The sequence below is a fragment of the Pongo pygmaeus genome, chromosome 13, assembly GCF_028885625.2.
Source record: "Pongo pygmaeus isolate AG05252 chromosome 13, NHGRI_mPonPyg2-v2.0_pri, whole genome shotgun sequence".
Lineage (NCBI taxonomy): Eukaryota > Metazoa > Chordata > Mammalia > Primates > Hominidae > Pongo > Pongo pygmaeus.
Genome location: NC_072386.2, coordinates 82,316,216 through 82,329,693, shown reverse-complemented (window position 1 = coordinate 82,329,693; position 13,478 = coordinate 82,316,216). Strand labels below are relative to the sequence as shown.

At 51.1% G+C, this 13,478-nt stretch overlaps 2 protein-coding genes across 4 annotated transcripts in view; one reads left to right on the top strand and one right to left on the bottom strand.

Moving 5' to 3' along the window:
• Positions 1-1,724: 1,724 nt before the first annotated feature.
• LOC134737939 (uncharacterized) lies at positions 1,725-12,065 on the bottom strand. Its single transcript, XM_063650133.1, has 2 exons — positions 9,201-12,065; positions 1,725-2,635 (listed from the first exon to the last, which is right to left on the bottom strand). The coding sequence occupies exon 1, from the start codon at positions 12,063-12,065 to the stop codon at positions 10,941-10,943; it is 1,125 nt and encodes a 374-aa protein (XP_063506203.1). The 3' UTR covers positions 1,725-2,635; positions 9,201-10,940.
• NXNL2 (nucleoredoxin like 2) overlaps positions 12,006-13,478 on the top strand; it is a 40,017-nt gene continuing 38,544 nt past the window's right edge. For 2 of the 3 annotated variants that reach the window (XM_054502186.2, XM_054502188.2), the window contains exon 1: positions 12,042-12,564. In XM_054502186.2, coding sequence (XP_054358161.1) covers positions 12,263-12,564 — 302 coding nt within the window. In that variant the 5' untranslated portion in view covers positions 12,042-12,262. Of the gene's footprint in view, positions 12,565-13,478 lie in introns of all 3 variants that reach the window. The other variant, XM_054502187.2, reaches the window with a different exon arrangement.

Sequence of the window (13,478 nt, the reverse complement as noted above, 5' to 3'; positions counted from 1 at the left end):
TCAGTGAGAGATGCTTAACGCTCTGCTCTAGGTAAGTTGCAGTTTTTGCTCTATTCTGCAGAGCCATCCTCCTGGTCCTGTTTAGGTTACAGTTATCTTGAAATAAAAAGACTAGAATCACTGGGCCCGTTGGTGGACACTGAACCATCTGGGGAGAGGGGGACAACACCTGGCCAAAGCAGACATGAAGGCTCCATGCGGGAGGGGTGTGGGGGGGCACTGGCAGCTGTGCTGAGTCAGGCCCGGGTGGGCAGATCCCAGGCTCAGGGCCTGCTTCCACATGCCACACCCGAGACTCTGGGTGAGTCTCAGTTTTAATCTCCTTTTGTCTCAGTTTTCCATCCTGATAAGTGGGAATAACCTCAGTCACTCATGAAGTACTGCTTTCCAAAGCAGGAATTACACAGGGGTGGAGAACAAGGATGCTGGGCTTTAGGTGAGCCTGGGAAATGGTATGGGAAACCAGCAAGCCCTGCTCTGTGTAATAACATCTGAAGTGATTAAGAAGACATGCTTATCTGGAAAATAATTGGTTCACTGGGTTAAGCAGAACTTTCATCTTCTGTTTTTTTTTCTTTGAGACAGTCTCACTCTGTTGCCCAGGCTGGAATGCAATGGTGCAATCTTGGCTCACTGCAACCTCTGCCTCCCAGGTTCAAGTGATTCTCCTGCCTCAGCCTCCTGAGTAGCTGGGATTACAGGTGTGCCCCACCACACCTGGCTAATTTTTGTATTTTTAGTAGAGGTGGAGTTTCACTGTGTTGGTCAGGCTGAACTCCTGAACTTGAACTTCTGACCTCAGGTGATCCACCCACCTTGGCCTCCCAAAGTGCTGGGATTACAGGCTTGAGCCACTGTGCCCGGCCAGAACTTTCGAATGTTGACCTAGTTCGTATAACATAAAACATAAATTACATTTGTTAATACCACCACCAGTCTCTCACGAGAAGTCTGTAAGTATTGGGAAGCTGTCAAGCTCTTGGTGCTGGGTGGAAGCTTTTCAAAATCCTAATTTTTGCTTGAAATATTTAATGGTATCACTGGCAAGAAAGGGTATCAGTTGATTTGTTTAAATGGATAGGTTCAAGTTATTCATGTCTAAGAAAATGTCACATACCTGTGGTCACATACCTATGTCTAAATATTCATAGTTCATCTGTCAATTGTTCTTTTTTTTTTTTTTTTTGAGACAAGGTCTCACTCAGTCACCCAGGCTGGAGTGCAGTGGCACGATCTCAGCTCACTGCAACCTCCATCTCCTGGGTTCAAGTGATTCTATCACCTCAGCCTCCTGAGTAGCTGGGACTACAGGTACCCACCACCACGCCTGGCTAATTTTTGTATTTTTTGGTTGAAGTGGGGTTTCAACTATGTTGTCCAGGCTAGTCTCAAACTCCTGACCTCAAGTGATCCACCTGCCTTGGCCTCCCAAAGTGCTGGGATTATAGATGTGAACCACTGCACCCAGCCTCAATTGTTCTTTCAAGAAGAAATGATGTTCCATGACAAAGTGGCTAGTTCAGCTGGTAACTAAAACAATCACACAACTGCATTTCCTCAAGAAAACCCACATACTTTGGTATGCAAAAGTGCCTTCTGAAAACTCCCCATTTTGTCCCACAGAATATTAAAAAGACTAGTACTCAGGGTTTGAGATTTAATAAAATGAATAACTCTTGAGCATCATTGTGAACATTCTTAAGTGAAACTGGCTTATTTTTTTATTGTGTATCTGGCAGAGAAGCATACAGTGACTACTGAGTATAGTTTGGTGCCACTGGCTTGATTCAGATCCTGACAGCAGTTTATCCATCATTACTTTTGCATCATAAGGGCAAATGTCAGCACAGTGAAGAAGACAAATATCATCTTTGTGTTATAAAGAAAACAGTTTTGGCCGGGCACGGTGGCTGATGCCTGTAATCTCAGCACTTTGGAAGGCCGAGGCGTGGATCACCTGAAGTCAGAAGTTTGAGACCAGCCTGGCCAGCATGGTGAAACCCCATCTCTACTAAAAATACAAACATTAGCTGGGCGTGGTGGCGGGCGCCTATAGTCCCAGCTACTAGGGAGGCTGAGGCAGGAGAATTGCGGAGAATTGCTTGAACCCGAGAGGCAGAGGTTGTGGTGAGCCGAGATCACGCCATTGCACTCCAGCCTGGGTGACAAGAGTGAAAATTCCATCTCAAACAAACAAACAAAAAAGAAACAAATGAACAAAAAAGAAAACAGTTTTGACCTTGCAAACCACCTCTATGGGTCTTAGGTCATCACCTGGGGTTCTGCAGAACACGCTTGGAGAACTGTCTACAGTTGGGATGTATTTTTTGGTAAGCTGTCTGGGGGTAGATCATTATTGGTTTGGGTTTGGAGATACAACAATATCAGAAGTTTAGGCAGTTGTCTCTGAAATTTTCTTGGCCTTCTTTTTTCACAGTGCTAAGACTGCTGCAGGAGCTCCAGACATCATGTCCTCATTCAGATTCAAAGTCATGAAGGGGGGCAGCATGAGGCAGGGGATTCTTCTTATTTCTCTTGTATCAGAAAGAAGTATATCATTCAGGAAGAGCTTTACATCCTCCCGCTGGCCAGGCCTGGGGGAGGCTTAGAAAGGAAGTGTTGTGTTGTCCTGCTTCTGTGGAGAGTGGCAGGCAGGATTAGCCATGGAGAGGTACAGTGTCTGAACAAGTAGACTGCTTTTGGACTTCATGGTTTCTCATTTTTATATTTACATTTTTATTTATATATAATATAATATATAATTAAATATATATAAATTAAATATAATATATAAAATATATTTTATTTGTTATTATGTATATATTTTTTGATACAGGGTCTTGCTCTATGTCAAAATTCCATTCTATTCTTGCCCAGGCTGGAATGCAGTGGCATGATCACAGCTCACTGCAGCCTGGACCTCCTGGGCTCAAGTGATCCTCCTACCTCAGCCTACTGAGTAGCTGGGACCATAGACATGTAAATAGCCCAGCTAATTTTTAGGTTTATTTTTTATAGAGAGGAGTCTCACTCACTATGTTGCCCAGAATGGTCTCGAACTCCTGGCCTCAAACAATCCTCCTGCCTCAGCCTCCCAAAGTGCTAGGATTACAGGCGTGAGCCACTGTGCCCAGCCTGTTTCTCATTTTTAATAAAACCAAAGTCTACATTTCTGATTTCATAGTTTCTTTTTTCAGAGTGAGGAGTTACATATATTATTTTGTTTCTGAAATACCTCACAGGAGTTTTTTGAGGATTTAATAAATTAACATAAAATAGGTAAAGTGCCTAAAAGGGGGCCTGGCACTCAATAAACACCATCATTGTTACTATACATCAGGCATCCAGGGCCACCCTGGCCACAAGCCACCTTCCCACTGTCCTCTCTGTCCCGCAAACACCACATTCATGGTGGCCAAACTGACACGCTCACTCTTCCCTCTCCCAACCCGCTCTGGCCCCACTCTTGCCACCTCTTTCAAGGTCCAGCCTCCTTACAAAGTCTTTCCCAGTCCTGCCCCTTGAAGAAACTCTCCTTCCTCTACACCTCTATTATGGGTTGTGCATCCCCCCGAAAGATGAACCATTCTGAAGTCCTAACTCTCAGGACCTCAAAATGTGACCTTATTTGGAAACAGGATCCTTGCAGATGTAATAGTTAAAGTTAGGTCACATTGGAGCAGGGCGGGCCCCTGACCTAATGTGACTGTGTCCTTATAAAAAGGAGACCGGTGAAGACCTAGGATTGGAGTGACACGGCCACAAGCCAAGGAACTCCAAAGATTGCTGCAGCCACCAGAAGCCAGGAAGAGGCAAGCAAGGACTTCCTAAGGTTTCAGAGGGAGCACGGCCCTGCACCATGCTGATTTCAGATTTCTGGCCTCTGGAGCTACGAGACAGCCCATTTCTGTTGTTTGGAGCCACCCAGGTTGTCTTTGTTATAGCAGCCCTGAGGAACTAACCCAACCTCCATCCAGGAATGGATTGTATTTCCTGCTGCCAATGCTGGAGCAGGGTGGCTTCGTGGCCATGCAGCCCCTCAGAGGCACAGGGCCCTGCACTTGGGGTTCAGTGCTCTGTGATTGCTGTCTTGAAATTCTTAATGATTTTATCAGGCCGGGCACGGTGGCTCACGCCTCTAATCCCAGCACTTTAGGAGGCCAAGGGGGGCGGATCACTTGAGGTCAGGAGTTTGAGACCAGCCTGGCTAGCATGGAGAAACCCCATCTCTACTAAAAATACAAAAAATTAGCCAGGCGTGGTGGTGGGCGCCTGTAGTCCCAGCTGTTTGGGAGGCTGAGGCAGGAGAATCACTTGAACCTGGAAGGTGGAAGTTGCAGTGAGCCAAGATTGCACCACTGCACTCTAGCCTGGGTGACAGAGTGAGACTCTTGTCTCCAAAAAAAAAAAAAAAAACAAAAAAAAACACAAAAACTTAATTATTTTATCTTTGAATTTGTGTGGTGTAAGTGAGGCCTCATTGGACAGTGGAGCATACGTGAGCACTTGGAGCCTGTCTCATGTGTGCTCCCATTTGCTGCTGGTCCGCCACCTCCCCAGGCACATTCTTGACTGCTCATCTCCCTCCCTTTGGTGTCCTGGGCCCCACATGGCCTCCCCATCCCCACCCTCACCCAGCAACAGCTGGTGCCCTCCATGGTCCGTGGGAGCCTGAGTGTGTATGTGTGGAGGGGTGTGGGGTTGACATCAGATGCTTTTACTACACTACCCGTGGCATCTCAGGGTGGGCATGGCCATGCAAGCAGCTGGTGGACTGTGTACCCACCAAGTCACTCGGCAGGGCCCCTGGGCAAGTGTGACAGTTGACACTCACCCTGTCCCAAGAAAGCATGATATTCAGTAGCAAATAAAAACACCATGATAGGTCAAAAGAGAGAGCATGGAAGAAAGGGAAAAGCTTTCATTTATTTTAGTTCCTTTGCTGGCCCATTCTTTTCCTGCTTTTTGAACAAGGGGCTCTGCATTTTCATTTTGCACTGGGCCTTTCAAATTATGTGGCTGGCCCTGGTTGGGAGCTGCAAAGTGATGCTCCAACTTAGAAACGAGACACGGGATCCATCAGCTATGATACAGGATGAATTCCTGGTGGATTGGAACCCGGGCAAGCAGCCTCATGAAGAAACAAGGTATGCATGATGCTATTAGCAGGCAAGGGCCCTAGTCAGCTGAGACAGTCCTGCTTCCTCTGGATAGGGTATCCTGGCCATTGGAGTATTTAAAACTAGGAAATTCAGAAAGTTATATTTGCACACTGGGATATCTAATTTGTTCGTTATGCTGATCAGTGCAAAAAATCTTTTCCATAATTGATTTGAATATTCATAAGTGTTGCTAGAAGAAAAAGTCAATTTCATGTCAAACCACCAAGGATCACATTTTCTTCACATGCTGCTCTTTTGCCAGGGAGAAGTGATTCAATGTATGTCGACAAAAAGCAGGACTGAGAAGAGCAGAACTGGTCCAAGAACTTATGAAATACCCACATTCAGGGAGACCTTCTCTAAGGAGAAACACCCCTCTTCAGAAGTCCAGGGAGCTTGCATACTGAGTAGAAAGGCAGAGCCATACCTCCCTGGAGAGTCTCTGAAGACCCCATCTGCCCAGCCATCCAGCGTGAGCTCTGGAAACCTTCTGCCTTTTAGTCTACGTCAAGACTAGAAGCCAAGCAAGGTGTCACAGTCCTTCATAACTGTTAATGAGAAAGAGAACTGAACACTATACAAGGCAAAAAGGCAGACTCTGTTGAGCACTACTGCAAAAGGAAAGCACCGAGCACAATTCCCAACACAAGGACAAGTGGGGATTTACAGCCCAGGAACAGGGTGGAGGTGGGGGGTTGGCAGATGGAAAACAGAGGGGACCTTGACAGTAGCGGGGTATCTTGCTAAACTAACTGAACAGGATACTTGCTGCAGACAGGCTAGGATGATTGGATACTAAGGGCAGAAGAGGACTTAACAGGATCCTTTGCTAAGACTGGCTCAAGCAGGCTGAGCATGGGGTCCAAGGATGAGGCCTAGTTGAAAAAAGTGCTGGATGAGCCTGTCTGAAGTTGGTCAAGCAGTGAGTTATTATCATGCTCTCGGGAGGAAATGCAGAAAGGACTACCCTTAAATCAGGGGCAGCGGGGAGGGGAGAGGGGCTCAGGGAGGGAGGGCAGGCCTGAGGGAGCCTTCACTGGGGTCTCTCCGGCCAGCATCTGGAGTGGGACCCACTGCCCAGTTTCCCTGTGGTTGTCCAAGGCAAGTAAAGCTGCTTACAGATGCCCACACTCATGTCACCTTTAGATGCCCTGGAAGGAAGTTTGGTATGAAAGTGGCTTTGCATATCCCAGCTAGGAAAGTAGGGGCCACCTAATCCTGTTTCCAGGACTGCATTTGTGAGTGTTCCTTTGTGTGTTGTGCAGTGGGAAACATGAAGGAGAATTTGGCTCCAGCAGCGGCGGGAGAATGCAGGGCTTCATGCTGCATCCTGTGGCACCTGCAGCCCACTCCCTCTCCAGGGAGAGGTCAGGGGGACAGCATTTGGAGGCAAATGACGCAAGCTTTCTGCAATAGGAAGGGGTTTGGGAAAGTCCATTTGAAGACTGGTTGCCCCGGAAGAGTCAGCAATGACCCTTGAGAATGCCCTTTACTGAGTGAGCCAGGCTGAGCTGTTCTGGAGTCTCTGGTGCACGCATCTGACGAAGACCCCTCTTCCTTGCTGTCTACACACAGCCGCTCAGAGCAGGCAGTCCAAGGAGAATCTGGGATGGGGGTGGCTGACTCTGTTCCCCCATGATCACACCCCTGGAGGGCTTACTCACTTCACCCAGGTCCCTGATGTAAACTAAATATAAAATCCTAACCCTCTACTCACTGAACAGACCCCCTGTTGGCCAAGAGGATCTAGAAAAAAGTTAAAAACCAAATTCCTGGCCACAATGGGAAGGGAGGTTGGACTCATGCCTTGTTACATGCCCTCCCTTTTGGAGTTTAGACAGAACTGACCAGCATAAATGTTAAAATACAGATGATAAGACTAACAAAACAGACTCTTTGTGACAATAAGGTAGCAAATGATAAATAGGACCTAAGTCCACGTCAGGCAAGGATTAAATCACACACCCCATGGGTCACTCTGACCCAGTGGTTTGGTTAACAGACTTCCTTATCTTAACTGAAAACATTCCTTTCTGCTGACTCAAAATTTTTAGACAAAGTTTTACTCTTTTAACCAATTACAAATTGAAGACTCTGGAGCGACCTATGACCAGCAAGCCCCCACTTTAACATATTCTGCCTTTTTGGGCCAAATCAATGTCTAATCTTCATGTACCGATTTATGACTTTTTCATAACTTCTACTTCCCTGAAATGTGTAAAACAGAGTTGCGATCTAACTGCCCTGAGACCACTGACTCAAGGCTTTTTCAGTTTATGTCTTTCCCTGGGCTGTGGTCACTCATACTAGCTCAGAATAAACCTCTTTCAAATAGTTTACAGAGTTTGGTTTTTCCATTAACACTGAGTGGGCTGCTCTCCCCAGCAATGGAAATGCAGTGCCCCTTGTTCAACAAGCAGGAAAGGAAGGTGCCAGCAAAGGCACTAATATGCAAAAGCTTTTCTCTTTCTAGCATGGTCTTTTATTTGCCATTGAATGTCACACTTTCTTGGGCACAGGGTGAATGTCAACTTTCACCCTTGTCTGGGGGCCTTGCAGGCCACCAGCTATTCCTACGCCATACCTACCCTGAGACCTTGTGGGGCAAAGGCATCGGACGTCAGTCTTCCCCCCACCACCTGGGCCCCCAGTGACCACAGAGGACACTAGCGGTTCCTGGGTGGAGGTGGAGATGGGGAGTCCAGGTGTGGCCCAGGACACCAAAGGGAGGGGAGGATTGAGCAGTCAAAAACCTATCTTGGGCTGGGCACAGTGGCTCACTCTTGTAATCTCAGCACTTTGGGAGGCCGAGGCAGGCGGATTACCTGAGGTTAGGAGTTCAAGACCAGCTTGGCCAACATGGTGAAACCGTGTCTACTAAAAATACAAAAATTAGTTGGGCGTGGTGGCAGGTGTCTGTAATCCCACCTACTTGGGACGCTGAGGCAGGGAGAATTGCTTGAAGCCAGGAAGCGGAGGTTGCAGTAAGCTGAGATCACAGCACTGCACTGTAGCCTGGGTGACAGAGTGGGACTCCGTCTCAAAATAATAATAAGAAGAAGAACCTGTCTTGGGGAGGTAGGGAGGCAGCGGCAGGTGGGAGCACACATGAGCTAGGGTCCAAACACTCACATATGTGCCACTGTCCAAGACCTCTCATACACCACACAAATTCAAAGATAAATTAAAAATTTTGGCCGGGTGCGGTGGCTCACGCCTGTAATCCCAGCACTTTGGGAGGCTGAGGCGGGCAGATCACGAGGTCAGGAGTTAGGGACCAGCTTGGTCAATATGGTGAAACCCCGTCTCTACTAAAAATAAAAACATTAGCCAGGCGTGGTGGCGTGCACCTGTAGTCCCAGCTACTCGGGAGGCTGAGGCAGAAGAATCACTTGAACCTGGGAGGTGGAGGTTGCAGTGAGCTGAGATCATGCCATTGCACTCCAGCCTGGGCCACAGAGCGAGACTCCATCCAAAAAAAAAAAAAAATCACCAGGCTGGGCAACATAGGGAGACCCCATCTCTACCAAAAAAAAAAAAAAAAAAAAAAAAAATTAGCCTTGCATAGTGGCATGTGGCTATAGTCCTAGCTACTCAGGAGGCTGAGGCAGGAGGATCCCTGGAGCCCATGAGTTCGAAGCTGCAGTGAGCTATGATCCCACTACTGCACTCCAGCCTGGGTAACAGAGTGAGATTCAGTTTCTAAACAAAAAACAAAACAATAAAGACTGCAACCGCAGAATACTGAGCCCCAAGTGAGTGCAGGGCCCTGTGCCTCTGAGGGTCTGCATGCCTTGGAAGCCGCCCTACTCCCGACATTGGCAGCAGGAAGTGCGATCCATTCCTGGATGGAGGTTGGGTGAGTTCCCTAGGGCAGGCAGTATTAATGCGAATGACTGTTAATTTTCTCGGGAGGGTGGCACTGTCAACTAATTAGGAATGCTGTCTACTTTGGCTCATTTTGTGTTCAAGGATAAGACGACAAAACAAAATAGTCTGGATGATTTTGAGAGCTTAGCTGCATTTCATTCCTCTTACCTCTGAGTCTTAACGTAAGTCAGGGGCCTCCTCATGCAAGATTTATACTGCTCACAGTTCGTCTCAAGTTTTTCCTCCGATTTGTCTATCCATTTTCCCCAGAGGACAGTGAATCGGGGCTCTTGACAGCCTGCTTCACCTAAGAGCGCCAATCAATTCCCGCAGGGTTTCCACTGAGCTTTGGCCGCTAAGTACATTTACGCAGCCGAGCTGACGGGCTGTGCCTGCAGGCAACGGCGTGCGCCAATTTCCGTTCATTTAACGGCGAGACTGGGGGAGACCGCGCCGGCAGGCGGGTCCTCAGGAAGCGCAAATCTCACCTTCCCTGACTCCTGTCACCGCTAGATTAAAACTGCGCCCCTCGGTGGCTCAAGCGTGTAATTCCAGCGCTTTGGGAGGCAGAGGTGGGTGGATCACCTGAAGTCAGGAGTTTGAGACCAGCCTGGCTAACATGGTGAAACCCCGTCTCTACTAAAAACACAAAAATTAGCTGGGCGTGGTGGCACGCACCAGTAATCCCAGCTACTCAGGAGGCTGAGGCGGGAGAATTGCTTGAACCCGGGAGGCAGAGGTTGCAGTGAGCCGAGATCACGCCATTGCACTCCAGCCTGGGCAACAAGAGCGAGACTCCATCTCAACCAACCAACCAAACCAAACCAAAATAAAACAAAACAAAAACCTGCGCCCCTGCTCATGGCTCTTCTTTTGGCATAGCACCTGCAAAATATCTTCCTTATTTATTTGTTTGTGCCCGTTAGAACATAAGCTCCAGGCAGGCACAGGGGCAGGACTCAGGGGTTGGTGAGCGTGACGGGAGTCCAAAGTCAGTGGGGGATCCATCTTGTCTTAGGAGGGCAAAGACCTTCTCTCTATCCTCCCCGGTTCCATAGCTGGCTCTATGAAATTAACTGCCAACGGGCAGATGAACGGGGGAACGGGAATACACATTTATTAATCTTTAATATCACCTGCATGGGGGCATTGCAGGAAACTAGGTTAAAACCCCCCAAACCGGTGAGCTTTGAGAGCTTCTAAAATAGGGGAACTGGAAGCTGGTGTAGGCCACTTAGGGGAGAGTAACTGATTTTTAGGAAAGATGCATAAGTCTTTATGAGTTTGTGACAAAGTTTGTCTAGGTGTGGTGTGGACTTCTGCTGTGATTAAGAGTCCATCCTCCCGGGAGGGAATTTATGACAATCAGTTTCTTTTGGAGGCTCCGTCTTTAGACAGGTAAGGGGAGAACGTCTCTCTGCATTTGCTATTTTTCAAGTGCCTCTCGCTCAAAATAATCAATATACCAAAGCGGCATATTTTAGGGTGGCATATTTTGGATTCATTCACTGTCTTTAAGTTTTTGATATTTTGTTCATTATAAACTTTTTTTTGCATTCATTTTGACTTTTTAAGATATTGTATTAAAACATTATTTACCTTGATTACTGAGTTTTTTGTCGCGCCCTTAAATTTTGCCCCCATGCGAGTGCCTCGCTCGCTTGCCTCCTTCTAGCCCAGGCCTGGCAGGGAGTTGAAACTGTTTTTCTCACTGCTGAATTCCCAGGGCCTACAACAGTGCTCGCCAAAAAATTAATACTCTTGGTTCTCCAAATAAAACATTCTGTAAGGACTGCTCCCAATTTCTCCTGAACTTCCCAACCAGGACACAGGATGTCAGGGGCAAACACCCTGAACCAACGGAGCTCAGGTTCCCTACCACCCCGCCCAAGTCCGCTCCAAGCCCAATTACCCTTCCCTTTCCTCGTCGTCCCATCCTCCCCATGCCTCTTCCAGGGTGCTGGGCCGCGGCAAGAGCTCCAAGGCAAGATTCAAATGTCCTGGGGAGACGGCTGCGGGACACCTGCGGCGGGGCCCGGCAGGGAGCGCCAGACTGGAAGCGAGCCCAGGAGGGAAGGAGAGCGACGCGGGGTTTTTGGGGAGGAGCGGCGTGGGGCGCTGAAGGGGAGCGCAAGGAGTGGGAGGAAGTGAAGGAGGAGGAAGAGCACTGTGTGGGGGAAGCACAGGAGGCAGTAGGTGGGGCGGGACGGAGGGCAGGGCGCTGCGTCGGGAGAAAAGTGTAGAGGCGCTAGGGAGAGTGCCCACGACGGGAGAGCCCAGGGGCGGGAGGGCGCCGGGGTGTGGGCGGGGCGCAGTGGGGATGGGGGCGGGGGCGCGGGATGTGGTAGGGGGCGTAGTGGGGGGAGAGTGCGGGAGTGTGGGCAGGGCGCAGTGAGGGGAGGGTGCGGGAGTGTGAGCGGGGCGCAGTAGAGGAGTGCGGGATGTGGGCCGGACAACCAGTGGGAGAGGGCGCGGGAGTGTGGGCGGGGCGCAGTCGGGATGAGGGCGGGGCCGCAGGATGTCTGCTGGCCGCCGTGAGGGGGAGGGCGCGGGAGTGTGGGCGGGGCGCAGGGGTGGAGGGAGCGGGAGTGTGCGCGGGGCGCAGTGAGGGGAAAGTGTGGGGATGTGGGCGAGGCGCAGTTGGAGGAGAGTGCGGGGATGTGGGCGGGGTGCGGTGGGGGAGGGTGCGGAGATGTGGGCGGGGCGCAGTGGGTGGAGAGTGTAGGGATGTGGGCCCGGCGCAGTGGGGGGACAGTGTGGGGATGCGGGCGAGGCGCAGTGGGGGCGGGGGCGGGGATGTGGGCGGGGCGCAGTGGGTGGAGAGTGCGGGATGTGGGCAGGGCGCAGTTGGGGAGCATGCGGGGGATGTGGGCGGGGCGCAGTGGTGGGAGGGCGCGGGAGTGTGGGCGGGGCGCAGTTGCGGGAGGGTGCAGAGACCTGAGGGCTTGAGGTTGCCTGGCTGGCTCCGCTCCCAGAGGCGGGTGCCGCGCTGTCGCCCAGGTATCTGGGGTCGCTGGTCTTTGAGTGTCTCATTGTCGGCGCGGACACTCTTGCTCCAGCCACAGGCGAGGCCTGGCTAGGGTGTGGGCGCATCTGGGGCAGGTCTTGAGAGGTCCAGCGCCCGGTGGTGCGGACAGAGGCGGGGCACCGCGGCTCTCGCCGCCGCCTGCCCGCAGGTGATCATCCTCCTGCAGGTGTCCTCGGGTCTCAGGTGGCTGCGCGTCTGCACCATGGTTGACATTCTGGGCGGGCGGCACCTGGTGACCTGTAAGGGCGCGGCGGTGGAGGCCGAGGCGGCGCTGCAGAACAAGGTGGTGGCACTGTACTTCGCGGCGGCCCGGTGCGCGCCGAGCCGCGACTTCACGCCGCTGCTCTGCGACTTCTATACGGCGCTGGTGGCCGAGGCGCGGCGGCCCGCGCCCTTCGAAGTGGTCTTCGTGTCAGCCGACGGCAGCTCCCAGGAGATGCTGGACTTCATGCGCGAGCTGCATGGCGCCTGGCTGGCGCTGCCCTTCCACGATCCCTACCGGCAGTGAGTGGGGGTCCTGGGGGGCGGGAGCCGCCCGGCGCGTCGCCCCCATGTTCCCCCAGGCCTCCCCCTCTGCACTGGGGAGCTCTTTATGACGCCCCCTCCCCCACCACCTCCCCGTCTCTCGGTTAACGTCCGGACTCGGGTAAATCACACTCAGTCTCAGTTTCAACCTCCCTTGGAGACCAGGGAGGGTGCAGACCAGATTCGAAAACCCAGGGCATCGGCACCCCAAGGGGGCTCGTGGAGCATGGACGCGGGCCCGTTTCTGCCTGGGGTCTGGAGCTCCGGGAATCTGCATTGCGAAGGAGCTCCCAGTGGTGTTGATGCTGTGGGTTCGCGGGCTCGGCTCCGGGAACCGCCGGCCCAGTCAGCCCTGGACTTCCGGCGCCGCTGCGTCATCCTCCCAGTTAGTGGGCAGGAAGCACAGGGACACGACTCGGTGTCTGGATGCGGGGATGAGGAATGACTCGCGAGGACGTCAACTCTGTGACAGGCACCCACAGTGCAGGCCGTGGTTGGTGTGCTGGGAGGGAGGGACGGGGGCTTCAGGGCTGGCAGGAACCCAGGTGCTGGCCACCTTTGCGGTTTCATTTTTACCGACACTGATGGAATTTCATCACTAGAGAGGCATAAAACTCATTACTATAAACTTTATTACTCTAACTGTTGGAAAGGAGGGGGGTAGGGATTGGCAGAGAGGGGATTACGGGGATTGATTGTTCTGCTTTTGGGGTGGGTCTCCTGTGGTCTCCTATGGTGTAAGAGTCCAGACTTAGGTTTAAAGCAGGCCTCCTCAAGTGTGTTGTCCTGGCCACCCCCTTCTAGGTACCAATGTGAATTTCTGGGTTTTGCTTTACAGCCTCACATTTCTGGGGATTATCATTAAGTTGTGGCATTACCCCCTAAACTGATTA

What these genes read in the sequence shown, in the direction of transcription:
- LOC134737939 (XM_063650133.1), bottom strand. Translation starts at nt 12,065, where the DNA reads ATGAGACACTCAAAGACCAGCGACCCCAGATACCTGGGCGACAGCGCG.